Source organism: Gymnogyps californianus, chromosome 1, assembly GCF_018139145.2.
Source record: "Gymnogyps californianus isolate 813 chromosome 1, ASM1813914v2, whole genome shotgun sequence".
Taxonomy (NCBI): Eukaryota; Metazoa; Chordata; class Aves; order Accipitriformes; family Cathartidae; genus Gymnogyps; species Gymnogyps californianus.
This window is the reverse complement of record NC_059471.1, coordinates 161777973-161803571: the sequence shown is the minus strand read 5'-3', so window position 1 is coordinate 161803571 and position 25599 is coordinate 161777973. Positions and strand designations below refer to the sequence as shown.

Sequence of the window (25599 nt, the reverse complement as noted above, 5' to 3'; positions counted from 1 at the left end):
GCTTTCTGTATAAGCTTGGTCTCACCGATGTCATTTGGAGTATTCCTGTGGGTAAAGCTGTGAGTGGGTACAAATAATTATAGGAATAGGTCTTGAGTCTGCATTAAAATTAAAAGTAGAATGGACAGATTTAGTACTGATAAAGATTTGTTTTCTTACCAGTATCAAGAAGAATTCCTGGTGCTGCAGAAATATGTGTAGAACAGCATTGTCCGTGTCATTAAAAAGTCACGGGTGAGTTTCTCTGCTTTAAAACACGATGTCACTTTTTCAGCATTGCAGCAGAAGCTTATGCTTATTTAATGACATTCAAGGTTGCAGTCATGCACCTTGATGAGCACAGGCAGACCCTGTCCTTGCTCAGAGCGCCACTGAAATCAGCAAGGCTTCGGGTGCGCTCAGAGACTGCCAGTGTGTATCGCATTGCAGGACTGGGAATTTCGGAGTAATTTCTGTCATCTTATATCCATAAGTGAGTCCTTTTGAGACTAACAAGAGCAGAGCCTGTGTGTGGGTGCGATAGGGCAGAATGTGATCTCAATGAGAGCAAAACAACTTTCCTAAAGCTACGAGAGAGAAAAGCTGCCGCTTTCCTTGTTTGTACAATGACTAGTCACCTCTTGCAGTTAAAAATGTGCTCTGTTCCTAATTTAAATGTCTGGCTTCAGCTCATAGTCGCTAATCTTTGTCATTCTGGTTTATTTTTTTCCTGCCCGTTTGGGCTGGAACACAGACCTGGTGCAAAACATTTTTTTCTTGGTGAAAATACTTGTGCCAGATTCTGTCTGGATATTCCTGTGGTTCTGTCACTGAGCTTCTGTCCTAACCTTGAGTGAGGCAATTAACTACTTGGCCTGGAAAAAGTGAATAGTAAGATTTACCAAACGAGGCTACTTGCAGTGCTAAATGCATATTTGTCCAGCATTTCACACTCCTCCAAAGGCCACCGAAGCTGGTGTGGTGCTTCGTGAGTATCTGCTCACAGAGACCAATAGCTTTATGCAGCACTTGCAAGATGAAATACTGCACCAACAAGAGTTTTTGTTGGCTGTATTGATCAAGTGTATTTTATCCTTTGTTTTATTTATGCTTCTTACCTTCTGTAAATCCTCTCAGAAATTACCATGCTGTATTCTCATGCAGCCAAACTCTCACCAAGAATGCAGGATATCAGTCGCTGAACCTCATCATCCATGCACCAATTAATTAATTATATGATTCAGTGACTACCAGATCCACAGCTCCCTCTCTCATGTTAAACTCCCACATTTCTCATTCCTCCCTCTCTCTGTGTGTCGCCCCCCCCCCCTTTTTTTATAATTATTTTTTCTCATTGCTTCTCTGTCCCCAACGCTAGGGATTATACACATGGTATTTCTGGTGCCAAGCTGTACTGCTACCTTCCTGTTTTTACTAATGTTTTCTCTGTAGAAAAGGAAGAAGCATGGTCACTGCTGGGCTGCTGGATAAAAGATGAACAACGTGATTGAACAACATGCCGTGGGGAGCAGGGAGCATAGGGCAGCCCCAACGCAGTGCTCTTGTAGGTGCTCGGAAACCATACACAATGGGAAGCAAATACAGGATAGCTGGCAGAAGCCATCACATCATTTAGTTCCTCTCTACTGATCATGTGTGAGATATGTTTAGGGAGATTTTTTCCTGCCTTGTTTTGATGATAACAGAGGCTGAGGCTGGAAACAAAAGTCATGATTTTTGGCAAGGCTTGCAGGAGGCAATATGGAAAAAAAGAAGGGTCTCTCTGACAGAGCCAGCTTGCCACACTCACTCTGCTTCTACAGCAGACCATTACAGAAAGGGATGTGGAGGGGGTGGCATTGCAAGCCCTCACGCAGCTCCACCCCAAGGTCTCCCCAGCCACCTCTGCCAACTGCAGCCTGATGCTTCCCACAGGTGCAGATGCCCTAATGCTCCTCACTCCTGTGCAGGCCACTATTTCCAGGCAGGCTGGAACAGCAAAAAAAGAGAGATGGAGCAATAGAGAGAACAAGCATTAGGGAAGGAGAGCTGGAAACAGCAGCTTCCTTCCCCCAGCACCCTCCAGAGAGTTGGAGAGCCAGTGTGGAGAGCTACTGCCAGGGGAAGGGGGAATGGTGAGGGAGTGCTGATCCCCCTGAGAGCCAAATATCACTGCAAAACAGAGTTTGTACAGAGCTTTAGGCCAGCTGGATTTTTGAGGGAGGGAAACGGGGTTGTTTCAGTTGTGCCAAAACATATGATTTTATTGAATTCCTTGATACACTAAACAAAGTTTCATCTCCTTGAGTCCTGGGATTATGTGAACTTTTTTTAAAAAAACAACTTTATAATAGAATGATGTTTCTAGATGTCATGGCTGCAGGGAGAAGCTTCAAAACATGACTCATAAGAGCTTGAAATACCAGAAAGCAAAATTAAAGAGATTTCAAATTATTAGAAGACACAAACAAACTAGTAATGTTGGAGTCTTATTCATCTTAAATGCTTGCTTTTGGCAACGTCTTGTCTCACCAGTTTTTAACTCCACCTGTTGCCAACATGTACATTTGCCTTTCTGTGCGCATGGTATCTCCAAAAGCTGGGGCTGTAGGAAGGGTCTTTGTCCAAACAAAGATAAATCAAAAAACAGATGGGTCTGTCAACACTTTTGCATATAATCTGATGTGAAGCTACGCCATGTTTGTGCTCAGTTGTGCCCCCAAGAGGGGAGACAGTCTGGAGGACCGGATAGAGCCTGTTCGCCATCACGTGCCTCTCCTTACCCTCCTCAAGCTGCACAAGGGTTGGGAAATGCGACACTCACGTACTCGGGTGACAGGCTCATTAAAAGGGGATGAGAAGGAAGCTTTATCCTGGCACGGGATGGGATTTTGAATTTTATTTTTATTGCGGAGCCTGTTGAAATGAGATCCTTTTTAATGGTGGGCTATCAATTACTGACACCCACTGTTGGCAGCGCCCTGAGAGCTCTTGTTTCCCCGTACTTGATTATGTTTTGAAAACGTGTACTATGCTAGACACCCGAGCAATGGTCACACATAGATGAACAGAGGTAAAGACACATCAAAGGAATAAACACATCTGCTTCCCCGGGTGTGGAAAAACAGATGTTTATTTTCATATAGGTTTGTATCCTGTATTCCTGTATGTCCCCCATCCACACCTCCTATAGCCTTATCCGTTTCACAATGAGAGTCCACTTCTAATATGGCATGTCAAGCTCCTGCTCATGTTTTCTCACTGATTAGGTAAGAGACACTTGACGGTGTGTGTGATTTGAAACTTAGACCAAGCAAAACAAGCAATCATTAGCTCCCCCTGAAATGTATCTCTCAATAAGGGCAGTTCTTTAGGTCTCTTTCCTCCATTCAAGCCACCGATTGTCACTAAACTTGCCGGCGGGCCGTGCAGGAGCGCAGGAGCTGTGCTCTCATAGTAAACCGAGCTAAAAAAGCCATCCCTCCCCAAAGAAGAAAATCCAGACCATTTTTTTCCATATAGTTTGGTTATTTTGAACGTCATAACTTTATTGAGACACCAGTAGTTACCACCTTCACTTTGTTAACCACAAATATATAGGACATTGTAAACACAGGTGCCGAGGTGGCGGGGTTCGCTGTAGTTGGATTTCGGAACGGATGGGGGCGAGGGGTGGAGGGGGAGGAGGGCTGAAGGGACACTCGGGCTGAGACAAGACCACTCAGGGGATCCTGTATGCGGCAGGCCATCTATGAGTCATTGTATATACGTATATATGTATAGCTTTATATTATACATCTTTTTAAATATATATATATAATATATATACTATACACAGGCAGTAATGTGGCAGGGGAAGGGGCAGGGCAGCCCAGATGGTGTTACAGATGCCACACAGGCAGCAGGGAGTTGCCTGGATGGATGGTTTGGACTTGCTGCATGAGGTGGCCTCGCCGGGCTCCTTGCCTTGTACCTGCTCTGGGGACCGGAGCCAAGACTCCTGTGGGAACCACCCTGCAACGCTGCCTTCCCGGGTCCTCCCAAGTGCTTGCGAGGGTGCAGGGACAAAGACGCCTCCTCCCCTGAGGGAACTGCCAGGAATAACGCGGAGGGGAAGGGTGCGTGATGAGGCGATGAACGGTGTGGTGGGGATGCGGGTGAGCTGGGGATGGGGACACGTCAGGAGACTGAAGCCACGGGTAGAACTGGGGCAAAGTTTCATCATCCCTTTGCCCTTCACAGCCCCTACTTCCACAAAACAGTCCCTTACTTGGGGGCTTCGTAAGATAAGAAGACATCAAGGGGCCATTGCTCCCAACAGGGGATGCGTAATCCTCTGTAATCCGGACAAATGGCAGAGGGGGAAGAAAGCTGCCTTACCGTTTTGCTTATACTGCCTTCCCTCTGATCTCCTAATCCCTAGAGTGGGGCTGATCTCACCCACGTTTAGGATCTAAAAGGGACATGTTCCAGCCAGCTGCTCAGGTCTTGCCTATGATCACCAGAAACAGGCAGCACCTTATCAGAAGCGCCTAAGATAAGATAACCAACCCTTTGAGTAGGTCCGTATCTCTCATCAGCTGCAGAACCAGCCAAATGCCACTGGAAATTGCATTTTAAAGAGCTACGTGCTAACAAGGGGAGTCCCACCCCCAGGTCTGCCACCACCAACCCTCCACTGCAAAAGCTGAAAGCATGTCAACCCAAGGAGAGTATGTCTTCTCCCATGAGCAAAAGCAAGAAGTTGCCCGAGTAGCTACTGTTGCCCTGCCACACCAATGCCTTTCCTACCACACAAAGCAAGGAGGAAAGGGACAGAGATGGGCAGTAACCCAGGATGAAGCCACCTGGCTCGTGTCTCACTGAAGTGCTGGCTCTGAGGGGGAGGCTCATTCCTACCTCAAGCCCACCGGAGGCCATCAGCTGGTTACATGAGGGAAGCAAGCCAACGAGGATAAAGAAAAGCTTGCTCATCAGTCAGCCCCAAATGGTGTTTAGCCATCTACGTAACCCTGATGGGAGAAGGGGCATGTAAGATGCTCCTGCGCTACACCCCAAAACAGAGCCCCAGGTAGACCCCCCAGGTATGGTCCGTACCTCTTCTCGTGCGCCTGGTCCCTCACCCCCTCACCAAGGAGAGGGGACAGGTGATGGGCAGTTCCTCCCAAAAAGTACAACACATTTTTGTGCTGAGGGCTGGTTATTTATAGCCGCCTCCTCCTCTTGGTTCTACCACCCCCCCCAAAGCACGAAGGATGACACAGATGAGTCTGGGTGAGTACAACTAGTTTTTCTCCTCCTCCACCTCGTCATTCGTTCTTTCCTCTCCCCCGGCGGGAGAGACGGACTGGAGGGAGCTCTCCCCACAGCCACAGTCATAACGAACCTCTCTCAATAAAGTAACCCCCTCTCAAGCCTAAATATTAGGCTGAGCCCACAGAAAAAGAAGCCCAAGGGGCTTCCTCCAAAAAATACCCCTCCTATTTACAGTATTGCTTTCACTTGCAGCCACAGAGCAAGGGATGTGTGCCCAGTCCCTCCTGGTGCGTCCACGGGGCTAGCTGGTCCCCCTCTCCTGTCCTCCCCAGTGGTTAACTACCAGCAAGTGGGGGCAAGCCATGGGGAGGACAAGCCATAGGGACAGCCACCGGCAGCACAAGTCTGCTGGTAGGAGCAGGTAGAAACGGTGCCTATATACAGCGGAGAACAACTGCCCCCCTTCCCTCTTGAGGCCTGCAGCTCTACGGTTTCTGCCCCTTTCCTAGTGTTGTGGGGCAGCTGGAGCGGAGCCGTGCTGGGAGGAGGGGAAGGACTGATAACCTCAGTGTCCTTCAGATGAGATGTTCACATGACCACAGGCCAGACCTGTGTCCCCTCCTCCCGACTCCTAAGGATGCTATGGGGAATAGGCTGGATGCTCAGGGGGAGCACCTATGGATTTTGGATCTGCTCCTGATCTCTGCTACTGGGGCTAGTGTTGCGTGGAGTGGAGTGGCTGCCTGGGGGATGGAGCTCCTCACTGCTGTAAGGCATACCCCGCTTCTTGTGCTCTGAGAGATGTCTGTGCTGGGGATAATTGTCCAGGTGGCTATTGCTGAATTATTTCCCTTTAGGGACCATCTTCACACATAGCCCTTACTTCTATCCTGGAATAAAGAGTGTGCTTCCACAGCTGTGTCTTTACTTGAAGCAAAATAATGAGGAGTGTGGAATGATGTCCATACCAGCTCTGTCTGAGAGTCACTACTGCCACCTAGGTGAAGCTTTAAAGACAGCCAGGATCTGAGATGCTGCAGAAGATGCACTAAGGTATAGTCTATGTAAAGTACACTAAGACCAGTTTTCAGAGAGCTCAGTCTGGGCCCAAGCAATTCTCTGCACACCAAGACCTCCTCCCCATCTGAGTGGGAGGCGAAGCGCAGCCGTGCACGGCAGGACCCTTCCTTGCTTGGTTGCACCGCTGTGCAAGAGCCAGATGCACGCTGGCCATCCCAGCAGCAGTATTTGTTTCCAGGGGGAGTCCTGCTCCATTCCTGTGTGCTACAAAGATGGTGTCAGCAAGAGGCTTTGCACTGTGGTGGCAGAGGAACAGAGGAGGGTTCAGCAGGACCTGAGGAGTGAAACTGGCTTTCTTCTCCTCCTGCCCACGGTGAAATGGCAAAGCTCTCCTCTCCCCCTCGAACCAGCCGCAGCTGGGGACAAGGGCTCTCAGGGCCCCCTAGAAGCCCACCTCCTCCATCCCTCCTCCCACAGGCACTGCGTCTGGGGGCCAGGGACTGGGCATGCCTCCCCTCCTGCCTCACCAAACACTGGTCTGAGAAGAGTGGCGAGCAGGACGTACAGGTGAGGGGAACCTCCTCCACCTCAATCCAAGGGGGCTGGGGAAGGAGTGACTCTCGTGGCACTGCCCCTGTGCTCTGCTGAGTCTCTTGCTGTAACCTACAGACGTGCCTGTGGTTTTTGATTGTACCTGCAAATCTTCCTCCTTCCCTTCCCATTTTATCTCTTTGTGCTCCCCACCCCCAATACCTTCTCCCCAAATCCTCTAAAAATAAAGCACTCCTCCCTCACTACCGTGTGGCAGAGAAAAGCCGCCCTGTCTTTGCACGGGGGATGCTGTTCCCACTCCCCTCCAGCCTCCCCTCCACCCTTGCACTCCTGCATGCTGACTCCAACACCGTCCCCCTCCCTGAGCCACCGGGCCATCCAGCCCAATTCAGATGCTCCCACATCTACTCCAGCCTTTAGCGACACCATCTCTTCTAGGAAGGTCCCTGGTCCCTCTCACTCCTTCCCTTCTGCCTCCAACACCCTCTCCCCTGCCCTGCTGGTGCTGTAGCCCCTCTCCTGCCCACTGGCTAGACTCTGCCCTCCGCAGCAAGGCAGGAGGGAGAGGAGGGAAGGGGGGACGTTCCTGTCACAATGCAGTGACAGATTTTGGAAGAATTTGGTTCTGGCAGGTACTTTTGGCGGGGAGGAGAAGGAAGAGGTGATGGGGAAACCTTTTTTTCTTTTTTCTTCCTTTTTTAAAAACGATAAATAAAAACAGATGACCCAGAAGGCTGGAGCATAGCTGAGAGCCACCTCTTGTGCCACTACGCACGTCTCTGGTTTGTGCCTCGGCTTTCTGCCGGCAGTGGGAAAGGGGACAGAAGGGAAAGGGGAAGGGAAAGGGGCATTGGTGACTCAGTAGTTCTGCGTTTGGTACCCCTGTGTCTCAGTGTCGAAAGCATCTGCCGGAGGGGGCTGCTGGTACGTCCCCACTGCATCTGTAGCATCCTCCTCATTCGTGTAGGGAGCATAAGGCATGCCGGAGTCCTGGCTTGGGTCCATGTAGTCCTGGGAGAAGAGGGCCGAATCGGCACCCAGCCGGAACCGCTGATACGCCAGGAATGCCTGGCCCACCTTTAAGGGAGGAGGTGGAGGGAAGAGATGGGAAGCAGAGAGGGGAGGGGAGAAAGAGAGGGGGAACGTACCGAGAAAGACAAACAAACAAAAGTGGGGTTAGTAGTGGTTATGGATTAGTGTGTGAGGCCCGCCTGGCAGACCGCCGGTGAAACACCCCCGAGAGCATGGAGGTTCAGGCTGCCCCACAGAAAGCACGAGCCTGCCGGGAGAGAGGAGGGCTGGGCAGGGATGGCTGCGAGCCCAGCTGGCTGCATGCAGCCTGCCGGGGCTCCCCGCTGTCTCTGGGGTGTGCTGGGCACCTCCTGCCTGGTGGTGGGGTTTCACCGACGTGGCACAGGTTGCAGAGGCTCAGTAGGCATGTGGTTATCCCATTCAGCCCCTCCTGCCCCTGGGAAGGCGATCTGCCTCAGCAACACCGCAGGAGGTTTGGCTGCCAGGCTGGATGTACGCAGCCGTTTTGCCTGCAGAGGCCAGGAAGGAGAGCAGGATTTGACCTGGAGTAGCGAGGTAGTGGTCACTCCTTGTAACCCCTTCACCGGCCAACATCCACACAGTGCAGCACAGACCTTGGGAAGGAGCAGCAGGGGGCAAGGCAGCTGCTTCCCAGACCAGGGGATGGTTAGCAAGCTTACTGCTGCCTCCTGCCCCAGGCACTGCAGGCAGGACACCCTTTGGTGGACTGAGGGAACCCCGAGCACAGGGTTCAGCATCGCAGACCCCAGCAGGCATGGCTTGTTGTCCCAGAGCATCCCTGATAGAGTTGAGCAGTCTAGCAGGTGATGGGGGGAGAGGTTTTTGGAGAATGAGGCCTGGGAGGAAATGGTGGGGGCAGAGGGCATCTCCTGGCTGAAGTATTAGGTCTGAGCAGTCATCAAAAGAAAGGCACAGCGGTGTTACGCAGCATTAGTTAGGGTACAGGTGAGGGAGAGAAGGGAGCAGAGGAGGAGAAGAAATTGCCAGTTCCAACTCCCCAGAGGGAGATCCCCTGTTCAGTGGACAACCCCACTCCAGTTCAATGGCCCACGTCTTCCCACCCCATGCCCTGCAGTGACCACACACCCATGGTTGGGGCGTTGGAACCGTCTCTGCTCAGTAACCTCCTCCAGCTGCATCCCTCCACCCCTTCTCCCAAATTCCCCCATCAGCGAGGGGCACTAAGGCAGCAAGGACGGGGAGTTAGGGAACAGGGTGTTGTATTCTTCCTGAAAAGTAATGTCTCTCAGTCTCCGGAAAGCCAGAAACGTGAGGAAGCCCTGTGAGGAGAGAGAGGGGTGTGGGGAGGAGAATCAGTAAGGAAGAGCAAACCAGAGAATTTGATTGCAATAAAAACCCCAAGGAACCAGGGGAAGAGGATGCCTATTTAGCCATTCGCAAGCCCGTGCATCGGGGAGGACCACTGCAGGTGGTGGCACCTCAAAAAGGGTCCTGAGGGACCCCCTGCAAAAGCCTTGCTCCTTGTCACACTTTCTGCTGGAGCTTGCAAGGGGCTTTCAGCAGCACTCGAGTGCAGGACGCAGCTCGTGGAGGGGACAGACACGCCGCTGTCCCTTGCCCCTGCTTGGTGTCACCTTGGCGAGGGTGCTGACCACACAACCCTTTGCAGCCCCCCTTCCTCTCTGACAGCTTCGTGGTCTTACGGCACCCTTCCTACCTGGCCCCCGCCCAACTTTAAGGCCTGTAGGGAGAGGAGAAGATAAAGCCACAAGGACTTACGCATGAAGACTGGACTAAAATGCCTTCCTGCTTGGCACTATCCTGTCACTTCAGACAAAAATCACTTGGGCTTGGTGCTTTCAGAGACGGGAAGAAATCATGGGGGATATTTATATTGCACACCACAGTTTTTCCAGGAAACTAGCAATAAAGAATTGCTGGGGAAAGGGCAGTCTTAAGAGACAGCACGATCACCTTCCTAAGAGGCAACCCAGTGAGGCAGCGCTGCAGTCCTGGGCGCAAACAGAGAGCCCAGAGGGACGCCGATCGCAGCCTCTTGTGGCAACTGATGACATTTCATGTGATGGGAGCAAAGCAGGGAGGGAGATGGGCGCAACCCCCGACCTGGAGCTCCCTTCTCTGCTTAGCTTCTGTGAGGGGAAAATGCTGTTCAAGTCCTCTGACGCACAGGGAAAATGATGCTTGGGGATCTGGCTTGTCCAAGGTCATATTAGAGGTTTGTCAAGGACACTCCTTTCCGCGATATGGGACCGTCTTTCCCATTGTGCTTATTAATGCTCTAGCACCTTCTTCCATGTAAGTTTTTGAGTCCTTGCTTCCCAAGTTTACCTCCTAACCACCTTCCCTCCTGCTTTTCCTTCTCAGAAGCCACGTGAACTGAGATCTCAGAAGGAATCACTCTTAGCCAGTCACCTTCCATTCCCCACAAGCTAATACAGTGCAGAGGACACGTGATCCAGCATCATGGCTGCTGTACTCACCCAGGTGAAGATGGAGAAGAACGAGAACGTGATGGCTGCTCGGGCTGCATCCCCTCCCTCATTCAATGGGTTGTCCTCTTCTTTTGAAGCTTGCCACTGGTTGGTCAGAAAGCAGAAGCCAACGAACCAGAGGAATGCCCAAAAGGCTGGGATGGACCACCACCAGCATGCCAAAGGGGAAGGGGAGAGACATCAAGAAGGTACGTGTTAACAGAACATAAACACATCACTTTTCTCTGGAAACTTCAACCCTACGAGACCCACCAGTGTGTTGCAGACTGGGCCAAACTCTGACTGAGCAGCCTGTTGTCCTGGTTTCGGCTAGGACAGAGTTAATTTTCTTCCTAATAGCTGGTATAGTGCTGTGTTTTGGATTTAGTAGGAAAAGAATGTTGATAACACAATGATGTTTTTAGTTGTTGCTAAGTAGTGTTTATACTAAGTCAAGGATTTTTCAGCTTCTCGTGCCCAGCCAGCAAGAAGGCTGGAGGGGCACAAGAAGCTGGGAGGGGACACCATCAGGACAGCTGACCCAAACTGGCCAAAGAGCTATTCCATACCATATGACATCATGCCCAGTATATAAACTGGGGGGAGTTAACTGGGAGGGGGGATCGCGGCTCAGGAACTAACTGGGCATCGGTCAACGAGTGGTGAGCAATTCCATTGTGCACCACTTGCTTTGTATAGTTTAATTCTTTTAGTATTGCTATTGTCATATTATTATTATTATCATTATCATTGTTTTTCATTCCTTTCTGTCCTATTAAACTGTCTTTATCTCAACTCACGAGTTTTTTTTTCCTGATTCTCTCCCCCATCCCAGGGGTGGGGGGGCAGTGAGCGAGCGGCTGCGTGGTGCTTAGCTGCCGGCTGGGGTTAAACCACGACACCTGTCTAAGCCCAAGCAAGCTGGCAGGCTCGCTGATGGCTAAATTGTCAAGGTGACGATAGGTGTCTGCAGAAAGTACCTCAGGAGAGTTCATTTGCTTGTGTTTGGATTGATCATAGGACTTGCATTTGGCCTTGGGAGGGAGCCTGAAGGGCGTCCAGTACAGGAGCGATCACCTGGGCTCTCTGAAACAGCCACTGCTTTGCAACCCTGTCCTGCAAGGACAAGCAAAGAGCAATTCCTTCCCAGGGAGCTGCAGAAGAGTGGGAAGCAGCCGGCTTGCAGCTGCACAGAGACCAGCTTTTGCTCAGGACAGCACAGGCTCAGGGGCTCACACCGAGGAAAGGTGCTGAAGGATCACTAACATGCTGCACCCCCGGGAAAGGGGTGAAGGTAGGGGGGAGCCCCGAGTCCAGACTGGCAGCTGGTGGGGAGGAGTGGGACTCACCCTCTTTACCAGGCGCAGCCAGATACCCAGCAGCGAGGGAAATAAGCGTTCCTAAGTGGCAGCAAAACAAGGCTCAGCCCTTCCCCTTCTCTTGTTAGCTGTACACAGGACTGCTAGGCAAAGGGCGAACCGTGAACAAACTTGCAGGCCAGAAGACCTAAACAAGTTCAACATGCTGCACCCGATCCTGCCCTTGCTCCACTTGTGGCCCCTTTGACAAACTGTGGGGGGAACCTGACGTGGAGAAGTTTGCCTGTATGGCCAGAATAAGCCAGGAGAGTGACTCGGGATCACAGGACGAGAGCAAAGGGCCTCCTCATGATGCTGCTGACTGGCATTACACATGCACATACGCATGCACCATCACTCTGTCACTTCAACACAATACTGGGGATGGAGAGATCTGACTATAAGTTAGAATAAGCCTCAGGGCTGGATGACGTCCTGCACAGCTATTCACATGGGGAATGCCAGGTAACCTAGGAGGACTGGTTTAGTCAGTCTGCATGAAACCCTCAACATTTTTTTATGTTAAAATATATAGGGTTCAATCACCTGGAGCTGGAAAAAGAAGGAAGTACCATCTCCAGAGGCATCAACACTTGCCCTTAGCAAGCACAAGCATGTAGGGAGGCAAGACCTGCTGATCCTAAAGGGCTCCCTGAGCTATGCCTATGGAGAACAGCAGAGAGGCATCAGCCAGACTGGCTAAGAAGAGAAAGGGAAAGAAAAAGAGAGAGAGAGAAGGTCTGAGAGAGTAAGGAACCCAAAGACCTCCCTGCTAGCAGGGACCTGGCCTGCAAGGCGGCAGAAGCTCCCTCCCTCTCCCTTGCCGGCGGAGGAGAGGGGCACTATGGCCAATCGGCCAGGAAGCTCACCCGAGACTCCGATGTCCGAGAGCACTGCCTTCTTGCGGTCCTTGACGCTGCTGATCTGCGGGAAGTAGGCATCCAGAGCCAGGTAAAGAAGGCAGCTGAGGAAGGCGAGGACACCCACGGTAATGCCATAGTTGCAGGCATTGCGATTGCGGTTGAAAATGCAGTGCTCCTCTGTCTCGTGCAAGCGGTTCACGTACCCTTCATTGACAATGGAGCCGAACACCACGATGGAGAACACCTGGCAGGGAGGGAGGCAGGAGACACATCAGGGCAAGCCCCATCTCTCTGGACCAGCACAAAGGAGCAGAGCTCTGCAGGGGACTGACACCCTTCGCAGGCACCTCTCTGCTCTGCTGAGCTCCTGTCCCGCTGCCTTGCCTGGGCTATAGCCAGGGGGAATTTATTGGGGAGATGGTCTCATTTTATTTCTGAGGATTAACTTAAAATAGGACACTTTTAGATTGAGCATTTTTATCCATCTGATCTAAAGCGATGTAAAGCAGTCGCAGTCTGGAGTAAGGGTGGCTTCCCACAGACACACAGGGAGGCGACATGGAGTGTAAATTGGGATATGGTTTTGGTGCGGGTGCCCGCATACAAGGGCTCCAAGTAGTGGAAATCCTCTTAGTCTGCACTTCTCCCACCCACTCCTTTCCCTTCTAGGAATTCATTGTTTCTACCACGCATTTGTTCACTAATTTTATCTATCCAGCTACTACGCTCTTTTCCCCATCCACCCTCCCACAATCCACAGCCCTGGTTGCTCTGCAGCTCCATTCTGCCGGGCTCCCGCTCTGCCCATCTCCCCTCACGTCACACACCTCTCTCGAACAGTTTTCCATCAGCCCAGCCCATGACACTGCCTATCCTTCTGCCCACTCACCCATACGCCGACACGCTCCAACCTTCCCCACAGATTTCACAGGCCAAACATCCCCCCTCCAGGTCCACGTGGCTGGGCCACCATGACTCCTCCCTACCCATCACCGCCACTGCCGCTGCATGTTATTTTAAATCAGGTAGAATTAAGGATGAGTCCAGGTAGAAATGCCATAATCCGCAGTTGCTGGTCTGATCTTCGCTCACGGGCTTAGCCTTCGTCACCTGCCACAAGGCTGTCCCTCTTTGACGCAGCAGGTTTACCAAAGCAGAGAGCTATTTACAGCAGCCCCAGTCCTGCATCTCAAATAAACAGCTTCCCCTCACAGCCACAGAAGAAAGAGGGGAAGATTAAGGCAGCATGTACAGATTTTTCTTTGCAGGGCATCTTGAGACCCTCAGTAGGAACAACCCGCCTGCAGGCTGCCTGCGAGGGTCCCAGGCAGATGGGAAATGGGACCTCAAGCATGGGGTGAACATACATATGACATGCACTAGGACGTCACCGGGGCACTCTGCTAGCCTGGGAGTTGTCTGCGCAACAGGAGCCCGGCACCCTTGGAACCACCACCCAGTCCCCAAGGAGAAGCAGCACACAAGAAGATGAGGTGGCCAAGTCTCCTGCAGGGAGTGGAGGTAGGTCTGAGGGTTTGCTAGGTCAGAAGGACCCCAGTACCACTTAACCCAGCCAAGCACCAGAAGAGGACACGGCAGACAACCCAGAAAGCAGAGAAGCAGCTTTGTGAGTGCAGGGAAAATTAACTGTTGATTAATGCCAACCCAATACACCATCTGTCATCGGTGGGGTTGGATGCCTGAGATCCACAGCACAGACCTCTGTTGTTTGACCTGTGGCATCAAGAACCAGCGGAAAAACCTTACCCACGGTCCCCAACAGCCCCTGGGCAGATACTCAACGCTGACCGTGTTTCAGCTGCCAAACTCGAACAAGTATCCACTGACACCAATATTATTTTTTCACCCCAAGGCTCATAATTGGGTCACACTTGGGTTGCTGAGATTGGGCGTATTTTTGACACACTAGAGCAAACTAAAAAAGCTGGAAGCCGGTGCTCCTAAGCGTGGAGACTGTATGGGTTCTCTGAAAGTTCACAAGAGCGTTCTAAGCTTAGAAGAAAAAACAACTGATTTCTCCTCCTCCTCCTCCTTCTTGAAAGTCAAGATTGATCATACTTTGCAGAAATTGCCCATGAAAATTAAATAAAAATCTCCTCTGCCTGAAGCAAAGGTCTGGTCTTCAAAATTTCAGCCTGAATGGTTTGGAAAGCAGCAAAATTGCACACAAGTACAGCCAGGCTCTTTCAGCGGGAAGTCTCGCACACCTTCACAACCGGCTGGGCTGACAGTCTTGCCTAGGACCATTGGCAGTAACGCCATGTTCCTCTAACCTGAGGGGGAGCTGACAGACTCCTGAAGTGACATCCCAATGTGAGGCTGTGACCAGTACTGATGCTGCCACCTGAAGTACCAACCTCCACATATTGGGATTACAAAGTGGGTGCCCCATTTTCCACAGCATTAGACAGAAAGTGTATCTTCTCTTTGGAAGATGAGAAACAGCCTCAAAAGTGGCATAGTCTGGTGTTCAGTTTTGGTTTAGAGCTCAAAACTGGTAAAACGTCAATTCCCTGAGTCAGGTCAACCCTTGCAACGAGCTGTATTGCGAGTCTCTGCTTACTCATTTGGGATGAATGAACTTCTGTAACGGCCTCTCCCCAGAGACACCTCTGTTTACTCTGCTCATATCCTGATACACGTCTTTCATCTGTTCTTATCTTTGGTGTTGCTGCTGGCCTGGAAAAGCTCTCATCTGCGAGCGAAAGAAGCAGAATAATTCCTTTTTGCATTTGCTCTTTCATACCTTTTTATGCTGGCACGTCGTAAAGACACAGCTCAGAGTCAAGAGACCAGAGGGACATGTCCCTCTCCCTAATTTTCAAGCAGAGGTGGCATTCCTAACTTCCTTTCTCCATCTTCGGTCAGCCAAGATGCCACAACTTCTCTTCTATGAAGAGAAACCTGTTTTGCAGCCTGGAGGTGCCCAAGGTATGGTTTACTGGCAAGCACCTGATTTAAGATGACCTTAGGAGTTTTCTGGGGAGATTCCACTAAGGGTATTCTCACTTGTGAGCAGTCACGGCAGATGCTTATCTTCTGTTTCCTGAAACAGCCACCCCAAAGTACTCTTTGTCCTTAGGAAAGCTTTCTACGGACCAAAGCACAGTATCTTAAGGGACGTCTCCTTCTCTCCGTGTTTTCCTCACCACTGGTATCAGCTCTGGTCCATGCTCCACTCCCCAGCGCTGCAGAGAGGGCAGTCAGCGGCAGTGGAGAGGGCTTGCTCCCTTTGCCAGGCTACCACCACCCTCATGGCACAGCAAAACGCTGTGAGGATCCACTGTGCACAGAAGCCTTGAGCTGGACTGGATAACACCGACTGGGCAAGGACAGGCAGGCTCAAACCAGAGGTTTCAGACCGACAGGCAGAGCTGGGCAGCAGAGGCAATTGCTGCTGCTGCAGACAGGCAGCATCTCCCATTTTATGCCAGTTTCTGTACCCAGAAACCATTGCAACGGATGCACAGACAATTTCCTAGAAAAAATTATAATTGTAAGAGCCCAGATCTTGCAGCCCTCAGGAGAAACTGTTGCACGCTTAATCCATGGCAGCTACTTCTTGCTGGTAATGGGGTGGGTGGGTGGAAGCTCACTGACGTAGCAAGTCATCTTAGAAAGAGCAAGTATTTTTCATTTCCTTGATTTCACAATCCGTGCCCATGCAAAGATGATCCAGGCAGCAGGTGCAGTATGAATGTCTGCCTGGATTATAAACAAAGCATCAAGTTTGCAAGGATGAAGCATTTATGTTCCGGTTCCCATTACATCTGCAGGACCTCTGAAGAAATGCCAGCTACCAGCAGCACTGGCACAAGCCTCTTGCCCCTCTGTGTTACCGCTGCTCGTTCTTTCTACCCCTGTTTGGCATAGTGAATCCTCGCTGCACAAAGTCTTGCCTACAGCCACTAATAAAATGGTCCAAAATACACATCCGGCTGCAAAGTGGAGGCGAGGAGAAGATGGCGGGAGTCTTCTCCTGACTGAGCACCGAGACGCAGGGAAGTGACTTTTCCCAAGGCTGACAGGAGGCAGGCGCAAAGCACTGCATCCCGACGCTCCTAAACGCAGCCCATCCTTCTGCTCCGCAGAGGGAGATCATTAGCTGCTTTCCTACACTCAGCGACAAAAACGAGCCAGCCATTCCCAGCTTGGTGCACTTGAGCGGCCTCATTTCTTCAGCGAGGCTGCTTAAGTCAGTTAACAGGACTTGAAGTAACTAGATTTTCAGGTTGAGAGGGTTTCCTTAAGCCTCCAAGAGCAACGTTAATTGGGCAGGTGTGCAGCCTGTCTGGAGGTGCACATTTAATATGCAGTAATATATTCGGCTACGCTCAAAAAAAGGGACAGAAAACAGCGCATGGAGAAGATCTGACCAACTCAGCGTTGCTGCTGGGACCTGGCTTTTCTCGACTTCACCGCTCCTCAAACATTGCATCCACACAGGTTGTTGCAGTGATTTTCCTAGACTTCTGTTTTCATCAAAGAGCTCCAAGACACCAAGCGAAGCCCAGAGCCACGCACTTTGCAAAGCTGACAGAGACAGAGCAACTTGCTGAAAGACGCAGCAAAATGAATGTAATGCTAAGCACTGCGGGGAGGAGACGAGGAGAGGCTGAGAGTTTCCCTGTCCCCGTTTCTCAAGGAGCTCGTGCTGGCCATTACAGACGTGTAAGGGCTCACAACAGGCAAAAGGCTGCATCCCACCATAAAAGACCTGTTTTTTTTTTCTTTCACTGAACCGCGTGATCTGATTTTGCCAGAGGCAAAAGCGAGAGATGAGCCCTCAGAAGAGAGGCTCTCCGGTCCCTCCCCACCTCCTCGCTGCAGGCCCAGCCTGGCAGAAAGCCAGGCGAAACCTTCTGAGCATCATGTGAGGCTTTCCACCATGCTGCCCATCCCCAGCCGTGCATCAGACGCTCCTGAGCATCATGTGATGGATGCACAGCATGGTCAGCCTCCGGCGGCGCACTAGGATTTTCCTGCATCTCATCCCAGGAGTTTGTCACGCTGCTTCCTGACTTCATCCCCAAGATCCCCACGATGGTTGTAGCGGCGATGAGGCTGAAGAGGGTTTCTGTCAAGCCACCTGCTTGGGCTCGCTGCGGTGCCCTCTGGTCACAGGCTCTGTCACACGGGGTGTTGCCTCTCCCTCACCCTCTTTTTATTCTATTACAGAGAGGAAATAGTTTGGTGGCATAATATTCCTCATGGGCCTTCAAATCAAATCCACCTCAGGCAGAATGAAGCAATAACCTCTTCTGTGTCTGATCTGCTAATGACCAGGAATAAATCTGTTTAAAAAGAAAGCAAGAGTGGGGGAGAGTGTAAACAATAAACTGGCAGAGATGATCTGGCTTTCATTTTCATTCAGCCACTTGCAAATGGAGTCTCTGGAAAGCTTTGGAGAGCCCTGCACAGACATGGGTTATTATTATTACCATCATCATTAAATCTACTTGTATTTAGTTCATTTTGAAGAAAACATATGCAGCTTTTGATACACATGGGACTGGCAGCTTGGAAACAGGCGGCCTCTATTTATTGCCTCCAGCCGGCACCATGCAGGCAGCAAACGATTCCTGCCCACGGTCTCGATGGCATGTCTGAGCCCTGTGCAGGTGCTGGAGGGGGCCAGCCTCCCCATACCCATTTGTACCTGATTCCCCTGAGCATGGGATGGGGGAAGAGCATGGATACACCAGCACCTCCCTCCCAGCTCACCCTCCCTGGCCAGCAGCCACGTGGCACCAGCTCCCCAGCCCGGGCTGAGCCGGAGCAGGTGATGGAAAGGCTCTGCATCCCTAATTCCTGCCACGGGATCTGGGACAGGCTTTCCTGGCCAGCCGGGAAAAAATCACACATGGCTTGGCAGCTGACAGGCTGGCCATTAACCCTTCCGCCTCCCGCCAGACCCATGCCTGGGTCAATCTTCCCCCCCACAGCAGCCCAAGCCCCGGGCGATGCTGGGGCACTCGGGGAGCCAGCAGCCGGGAAGCCTCTGATGACAGCCAGGCCCAGGCTGAGCAGCCATGCGTGCCACCCTGGGGAGGGAGGAAGAGCTTCGCCGTGGGAAGATGCCCACTGGTGTAACAGGGAGCTGTGTCAGAGAGTGCGACTTCAGGAAGGTCCATCCAGTCCCACGGGTCTCACGCTCTTCTCGTGGCCAAACAGCATCTTCTGTCCCACCAGAGTGACTAGTGACAACTCCCCATGGCCACACCTCCGTGGTGGTATCCAGGTCCTTCTGTGCCTTCCAGATGGCCCCTATATCGCCAGGTCGCTGCTCAGCAAAGTGACCGCCCAAAAGTTGCATCTTTTTCCATGAGGAAGAGTTCAGTTTTCTTTCTAACAACGCTGCTTGGCTTGGCTGTGCCAGCCTAGGTGGAGGACTGCATCCACTGCCACCTGTCTCTGCTCCTCTCACAGCCACACTAGTCCTCTCTGCTGCCTTGTCTTGCCACAAATGTTTGCTGTAGCCATGTCTCATCTCCATGCAGTTTCTATGCTCCTCACCTGTGTGCCTCTCATGTTTTGAAATAGCAGACTACATACGATTATCTTATTTTTTTGCTCATATTTCTGACTGCCTTTGGTCCCTATGTGCTATTTCTCAGATTTTTATCTGCAGATGCCATTAATGAGAGATTTGTTCCCGCTCCAAGATCTTTCCTGGAAATGCTATCCTGGAAACAACACGACCTGCTGTATCCAACCGTGAATCACCCTGTGGCTCTGCACATCTTCTGACGTGGCCTCTCACCCAATCCCAGTGACAGCAATCCCCCCAAAACCTGACCCAAGAAGGGGATCCTATGAAGAACCGTACCTAGGGCTTGACTCAAAGCACGTGCTTTGAACCGCTGTGTTTCTTTCATCGTGTGCCAACGTATCTCACAAGCACGCAGACAGTGAGCATGGTGGCTGGGGCAAAAATCACGTGGAGGAGCAGAGGCAGAGAGCGTGGGCTATGGTCCACAAACACGGAGAACTTCTTAGCTAAATTTAGCCGGGACAGAAAGAAGGTGGAGGTTGCAGCTGGTTTGAGACTAACGTGGCCCCTGGGCTCTAAGGCTCGGTGTAACTGCCACTGCAAGCCCACGCCAGGTGTCCTTTCCATACGGCAAAGGGCAGCATGGGGGGAAGAGGCAAAGGGTGTCGTAAGCAGGGCGTCAGCGCCGTGAGCCAGGACCCGCTGGCAAGGCAGGAGATGGGGCTCCCTGCCATGCCGGGGCTTGCCCCTGTCCTCCAGCTTGCAGGCGCCAGCCTGTCGTAGCGAGGCCGGGGACATAGTTCCCGTCCTTCCCCTGCCTTGCCTGCTCAGCCGGAGCTGCCTGGGACATGCTGTGCCTGCAGAGACAGGGGACAGTGCTTCCCGTCCTGGCTCAAAACGTCTGCGTGCTCCCACCAGCCAGGGGACATGGTGGCAACGGCAGCAGGTGATGGAGGAGGAGATGGAGGGCAGGCAGTGCCTCTCCTCACTGAACCTCCCTCCAGAGGGGTAATGCCCTTGGCGTCAGAGAGAGATTTGGTGTCTCAATCCGTGTGGCAAGTTTTAATGGGTTGCTTTGCCTGCGCTGCTGCGGTTGGAGATACTCTGACTCAAGCCACCTAGCTGGGCCTGCCTCCAAAAAGTGAGTTACTTTTGCCTTGTTAGCCTTTTACACCGAGCAGCGCTTCAGTTTCTCCAGTGAGCAGGTTTCCAAGCAGTCAGGAGCGCCTGGAACAACCTGTTTCAATTAGCATTTTACTTATTTATGGAGCCAGCGCTACATCCAGTGACTGTGGGTTGCAAAGGAGCCTCCCAGCTCCCCTGCGCTGGCTGCGGAGAGCACTGTGGGTTAGGGCGCGACGGGACTACGCAGGGATGTGCCGACGCTCACCTGCTTTATTTCAAGAATGATCCTGGAGCCACGTACCGTAGCACAGCTCCAGCTTGGTGTGGGTCACCTAGCTCCACTAGCTCCAGCTGTAGCACCACTAGCTCCAGCTGTTGGGTCATCTAAGCAGGCTGAAAGCAGGTTTATATGGCAGGGTGGTAAAAAACCCACCCATGCACCCATGTCCCATCTACTGTAGGGCACCAGCTGTGCCATGCAGCTCAGCTCAGAGCACGCCTCCGTGTTGCAGCCAGCGGCAAGCGAAGTGGCACAGCATGGAGCAATGCCTTGAAAGACCCAGACTCGGAATAAACTCCAGCCACCCATCGCAACAGGGCAAGTTGCTTGTCTTCTCTTCACCACCGCTGGGAATAGGGAGGGAGTTTTTCTGCCCTTCCCCACAGAGAGGTGGGGAAGCCTCCGGGATCCTCCAGCAGCACATTGCTTTCGTTGTGCAAGCCTCAGTCCAGCCAGACTGGACAAGTCCCCTCATTGCAAGATCCAGATGCCCTTGGAGGCATCCCCAGCAGAGATGCTCAGGAGGGACTGCTCCATAGGGCTGCCTCCCTGCACTACAAGGTGCTGTTTCATCCAGGCAAGTGTATCTGGGGCAGGCAGCAGCAGAGAAATGGCTCATGCCGAGGCTGAACACCCAAACCTGACACGGGCGCTCTGCAGGACCACCACCACTTGCCAGCACCCACGCCAGGCAACCTTCCTGTAGGGAGATGCATACTTATTCTGCTGTGCCTGACCTCCAAAGCACCCAAGAAACCTGAGCTGCCTCACAACACTGTCACGGTGGACAGATGCTCCAGAATTGCAAACCTCTTTCCATAGTTTAGCATCCTCCTTGTCAAACCTATGCCATCTCCTCCTCAGGAAGGAGCAACATAAATAATCTTTGGCCACCCCATCTGCTCCTAATCCTGCAGCTCTCCCTGGAGATTTGCCGCCATCTCGATTGGGCTGCAAACTCCCTGGGCAGGAGCCAGTTTTGCTGCCTGTTGGTAAAAAGCTATATGCACCTCTGTGCCATCATAAAGTCTGCTAAAAGGCAGCGTGACCTGAGCACAAGGTCACTGCCAGGGGAAGCGATCACGAGGATTTCTCTCCATGAAAGCTCATCATGTGAAACGGGCCAAAAGGAGTCTCCAGGTTGCCCTGGGGAGACAAGGGACCACCCATGCCACGAGCAGGATAAAGGCAAATGGGATCTCAGGAGATGGCAGGCAAGGTGCTTCCAGTGCGTGCAAGAGCAGGTGAAATGAAAGACTCTCACAGAGACCACAGGGAGGGATAGCCCTTCACCACCAGAAGAGTTTGGCTCATAGAGCCTGGCGATAGGAAGGCTAAGTGCGGATGCGATTGCAGTCTATAAATACACCCAGGGGAAAACACCAGGGAGGGAAAAGCACCGTTTAAACTGAAGGGTACAAGAGCACAAAAGCAAACAGATAAAAACTCAGCCACGAATAGATTTATGGTGGAAGGCCCCGACTGCTGGAACTGCTGAACCCTCTCCCAGAGGGAGTGAGAAGGGCAAAAAACCCATGAACTAGTCTTTTTTCAGCAAAGTTCAACCAATTTACGGAAGGGGCCATAAAGCGTCTGATGCTTGTGACAGCCTGAGATAGGATTTCAATGCACATGAGGACCCCTCTTGGTCTCTAGTTAAAAAAAAGACCAAAACCACAACTAAATATCTGGGGTGAGCATGTGTCTCCCTGGCTTTGCGGGAGGACAGACAAGACCAGGCCGGTGGAAAAGCAGGAGAAGGAACTCATATTTCGGGAGAGAAGAGGTGCATGCATAGCCTTGCACCACAACGGCCAAGGCAGCCTCCCTTGGACCGCTGACCTGGAGCACCTCCAGCTCCTGCAAAATGACTTTAATTTCCACAGCCAAGTGAAGTGCCTGGGGTAAATCCCATCCTGTCCTCTGTCAAGGTCAGATGTGCAGGGGGAAACAACACAGGGTCCCAAGGAGATGCCAGTCCCTGGGAAGCGCTCCTTGCCTGGGGAGACCTTGCGGGGTGCGGAGCTGAGCTTGGCAAGCGAGCCGACAGTGTCTGAGATACTCTGAGCCGAGTAGGTGCCTAATTAAAAAATAAACGTATTTCCTGTTCTCTCTCCCTCACCTGGTGCCTCTGGGAAGCCAAAATCCCGCAGTGCTCAGATGAAGGGGAAAAAAAACCCACCAGACCAAGAGGGAGAAAGAGGAAATTCTGCCACAGAGATTAGCAACGGGAGAGCCTTTGTAGGTCACATCACGTCCATCATCCCCAGGCACGCAGGCTGGCTCCACTCCACCCGCCCAGGAGCTGGGGGCACGCATACCCCCTCGCCCGGCGCCCAGCGGCAGCCCCAGTATGGCCAGCCCACTCCCAGCATGATGTGCTGTACCATAAACAAGCTCGGGCGGATGGACGGATGGATGGACATGCCCGCATTAATCATGTCCTCAGCTGTCTTGGGGCTCTCCGGTCACCCTCTGAGTCACGTCACCCAGAGGGGACATCACCCACCCACCCGACCCGGAGCACAAGAGCTGCCTCCCCACTGCCGCCAGCAAGCCGGGCCACCTTCCCTTTCCCTCCTCGTTTCCCCCGCCTGGCACTGCTTTTATTTTATTTTCCCAAAGCCAGCCTGACACCTCTCCTCCCAGCTCCGGTGCGCATGTGTCTCCTCCGCCCTCTCTCCCTGCCCTCCCTTCTCCGCTCCCGGCCGAGACCTCAATCTCTCCCCCGCCGGCTCGGTGCTGCAGCTCTCGCTGCCTTAATCCCAATGACCTTCTTGCACATACGCGCCGGCCCCGCGGGCAGCCATGGGATCGGCGTCACGGGAAGAGGGAGAGACCTTCCCCCTCGCACCCCACTCCCTCCCCACCGCACCCGTTAAGGCTCCCCTTTCCCCCTGCCCCCTTCCCCACAAATTATGGAGAGGAAAGCATTACAGGGAAAGGAGGTTGAGGGGGTGAGAGGATGAGGATAAAACACAGAGCGACGTCCAGCCCCCATAGCCCCCCTCAACTCGCCCCAGCATGGCCAGAGCCCAGTGACCCCCGAGCCCCAACCTGCTGGGGAGCCGCGCCAGGACCGCAGCAGCACCCCCAGCTCCCTCCCGTCACCCCACATCCCGCTGCCTCCCCGCCATAAACCCATGAGCATTGGGGGGGGGGGGCGGGGAGGAGAAGACACCACCGCCACCCTCCAAACAGCAGAAATGGAGACGGGACCACGGTCCAACCTGGCTCACCCCTTCCCTCCCCAGGGAAGAAACCCCAAACCAGAGTGCTCTCACCCCATATGGCCCTATATTCATACATGCAGATATATATGTACATATGGCTGTACATCTGTGTGTGCACACATATATGTGGATATATATATGGAGATATATACATATGGAGATATATAAACCCAGAGATAGATCCATGTATCCAATCATACATGAATATATATACAGAGATATAGCCATAAATGCTTATGGAGGCATATACATATATATCTGTGTGTGTATGGATCTAGAGGTGTGGACACATATCAATGGACATATGCATATCTATATATGTGGATACATATGCATGCACAAGCACATATAAAATATATAATAATAAATATATAGTACATAATAGCATATAATTATAATAATAATATATAATAACATTTAATGATATATAACATAATGATTCTATATATATGTACGCAGGTATGTAAAGAGGTCGGGATTGGGGCCGGTGGCGGCTGCCCGCCCCGGGGGGAGCCCCACGCCCGCGCCCCCCGCAGCCCCCCGCAGCCCGGCGGGACGCCCCCCGCCCCGGTGCCGGTGCCGGCGGCAGCCCCCGGTGCCGGCGGGGCCTTACCCAGGAGAGGAGCCGCAGGAGGGTGTGCGGCTGCCGGATGAAGGCGTGCGGGTCGAAGGCGCCGCCGGCTTTCCCCGCTCCGAAGGCGCCCCCGTCCATGGCGGCGCGGGGGTGGGCGGGAGGCGGGCGGGGGCTCGGCGGGCGGTGCCGGGCTGCGCCGAGCCGTGCCGGGCTGCGCCGAGCCGGGCCGAGCTGAGCCGAGCCGAGCCGAGCCGAGCCTAGCCGAGCCGCGCCGAGCCGTGCCTGGCAGCCCGGCGGCGGCGGCGGCGACGAGCCGCGCGCTCCCGCCCCCGGGGACGCGCCGCGCCGGGAGCGCGCACCCACTCCCTTCCCCCCGCCGCCGCCTCCCACGCCACATCGCGGGGGGGGGGAGGGGGGGGAGTGGGCATCTCTGAAGGGGGAGGCGTGGGGTGTCCGTGGGGCAGGAGTGTGAGTAGGGGGTGCTTGGGGAGCGTCTGTGGGGTGTGGGAGGGTGAGGGCACGGCAGGTGCAGCATGGGGGGAGGGGGGTGTGTGCTGGGGGGGAGGGGGGTGAACACCTCCCCGGTACAAAGGCAGCCCACCCCACCACCACAGGAAGAGGGAGGCAGGGGTGCTGCCCCGCTGTGTTTTGGTAGGGCCTAGCAGAAGTGCAGGGCCAGCCCCCCCACCCGCTCACACTCTCTACCCCCGTCACCCCTCTGCCACGCAGCCCAGCACCAGTATTTCGCCACTTGCAGCCCCCAGAGAGGGGTAAGGCTGGCCCCCTCGGGTGAGACCTGGGTGTCCAAGGGTGGTGCTCCCTGGGGTGCAGCCAGGTGCCTGCTCCCAGGCAGAGGTGCCTGGTGACCCTCAAAATTGCGCTGCAGCAGTGCCTCGGGCTCTCGTTTCTAACATCCCTCACCCTACAGACACCGCGTCCCTGGGAGGGGGCAGCAGGAAAAAGGCCCTTTGTGAATTTGGGGAGTCCAGATTTTGGGGACAACCCCTGACTCTGGGAGGCAGAGACTGCTGCGGCCTTGGGAGTCACCTGGGCTTCCCCGGCATCCACAGTACCACCGTGGCCACCGGCACAGCCAGGAAGGGATGCCTGGGGAGAAGCCATCCAGCCTTAGGGGGTGGCTCAAGCTCCTTGGCCTGTGCCTTTTGCGCAGAGTAGCTGCGTACCGGCAGTCCGCTGGCTTCTGCAGAGTCCCCGATAATCTATATTAGCAGGACTGAAATGAAAAGCAAGCCCTTGGGTTGTAACGTGGTTCCCTAAGCTCGGCAGCGGGAGCCAAAACGGTTTTGAGTCTGCTTGTCCGCTTCAGCCTGAACACAAC

General features: G+C 53.1%; 1 protein-coding gene across 2 annotated transcripts; it reads right to left on the bottom strand.

The window, feature by feature from the left end:
- Positions 1–7129: 7129 nt before the first annotated feature.
- Positions 7130–24441, bottom strand: SYNGR1 (synaptogyrin 1). Of its 2 annotated transcripts, none has more exons than XM_050915100.1 (4): positions 24300–24441; positions 12541–12778; positions 10323–10468; positions 7130–7884 (listed from the first exon to the last, which is right to left on the bottom strand). In XM_050915100.1, the coding sequence occupies exons 1-4, from the start codon at positions 24396–24398 to the stop codon at positions 7666–7668; spliced, it is 702 nt and encodes a 233-aa protein (XP_050771057.1). In that variant the 5' UTR covers positions 24399–24441; the 3' UTR covers positions 7130–7665. The 2 variants fall into 2 exon arrangements, with proteins under 2 accessions (XP_050771057.1, XP_050771066.1); XM_050915109.1 differs by lacking the exon at positions 7130–7884 and adding an exon at positions 8933–9140.
- Between the last annotated feature and the right edge of the window lie 1158 nt (positions 24442–25599).

Bases quoted from the DNA above. Each gene is read 5' to 3' on its own strand.
- SYNGR1 (XM_050915100.1), bottom strand. From the start codon at position 24,398: ATGGACGGGGGCGCCTTCGGAGCGGGGAAAGCCGGCGGCGCCTTCGAC. The intron at 12,779-24,299 runs GTAAGGCCCCGC...CCTCCCTGCCAG, and splicing joins TCCTGCGGCTCCTCTCCTGG to GTGTTCTCCATCGTGGTGTT. The intron at 7,885-10,322 runs GTGAGTACAGCA...CCTCCCTTAAAG, and splicing joins TCTTCTCCATCTTCACCTGG to GTGGGCCAGGCATTCCTGGC.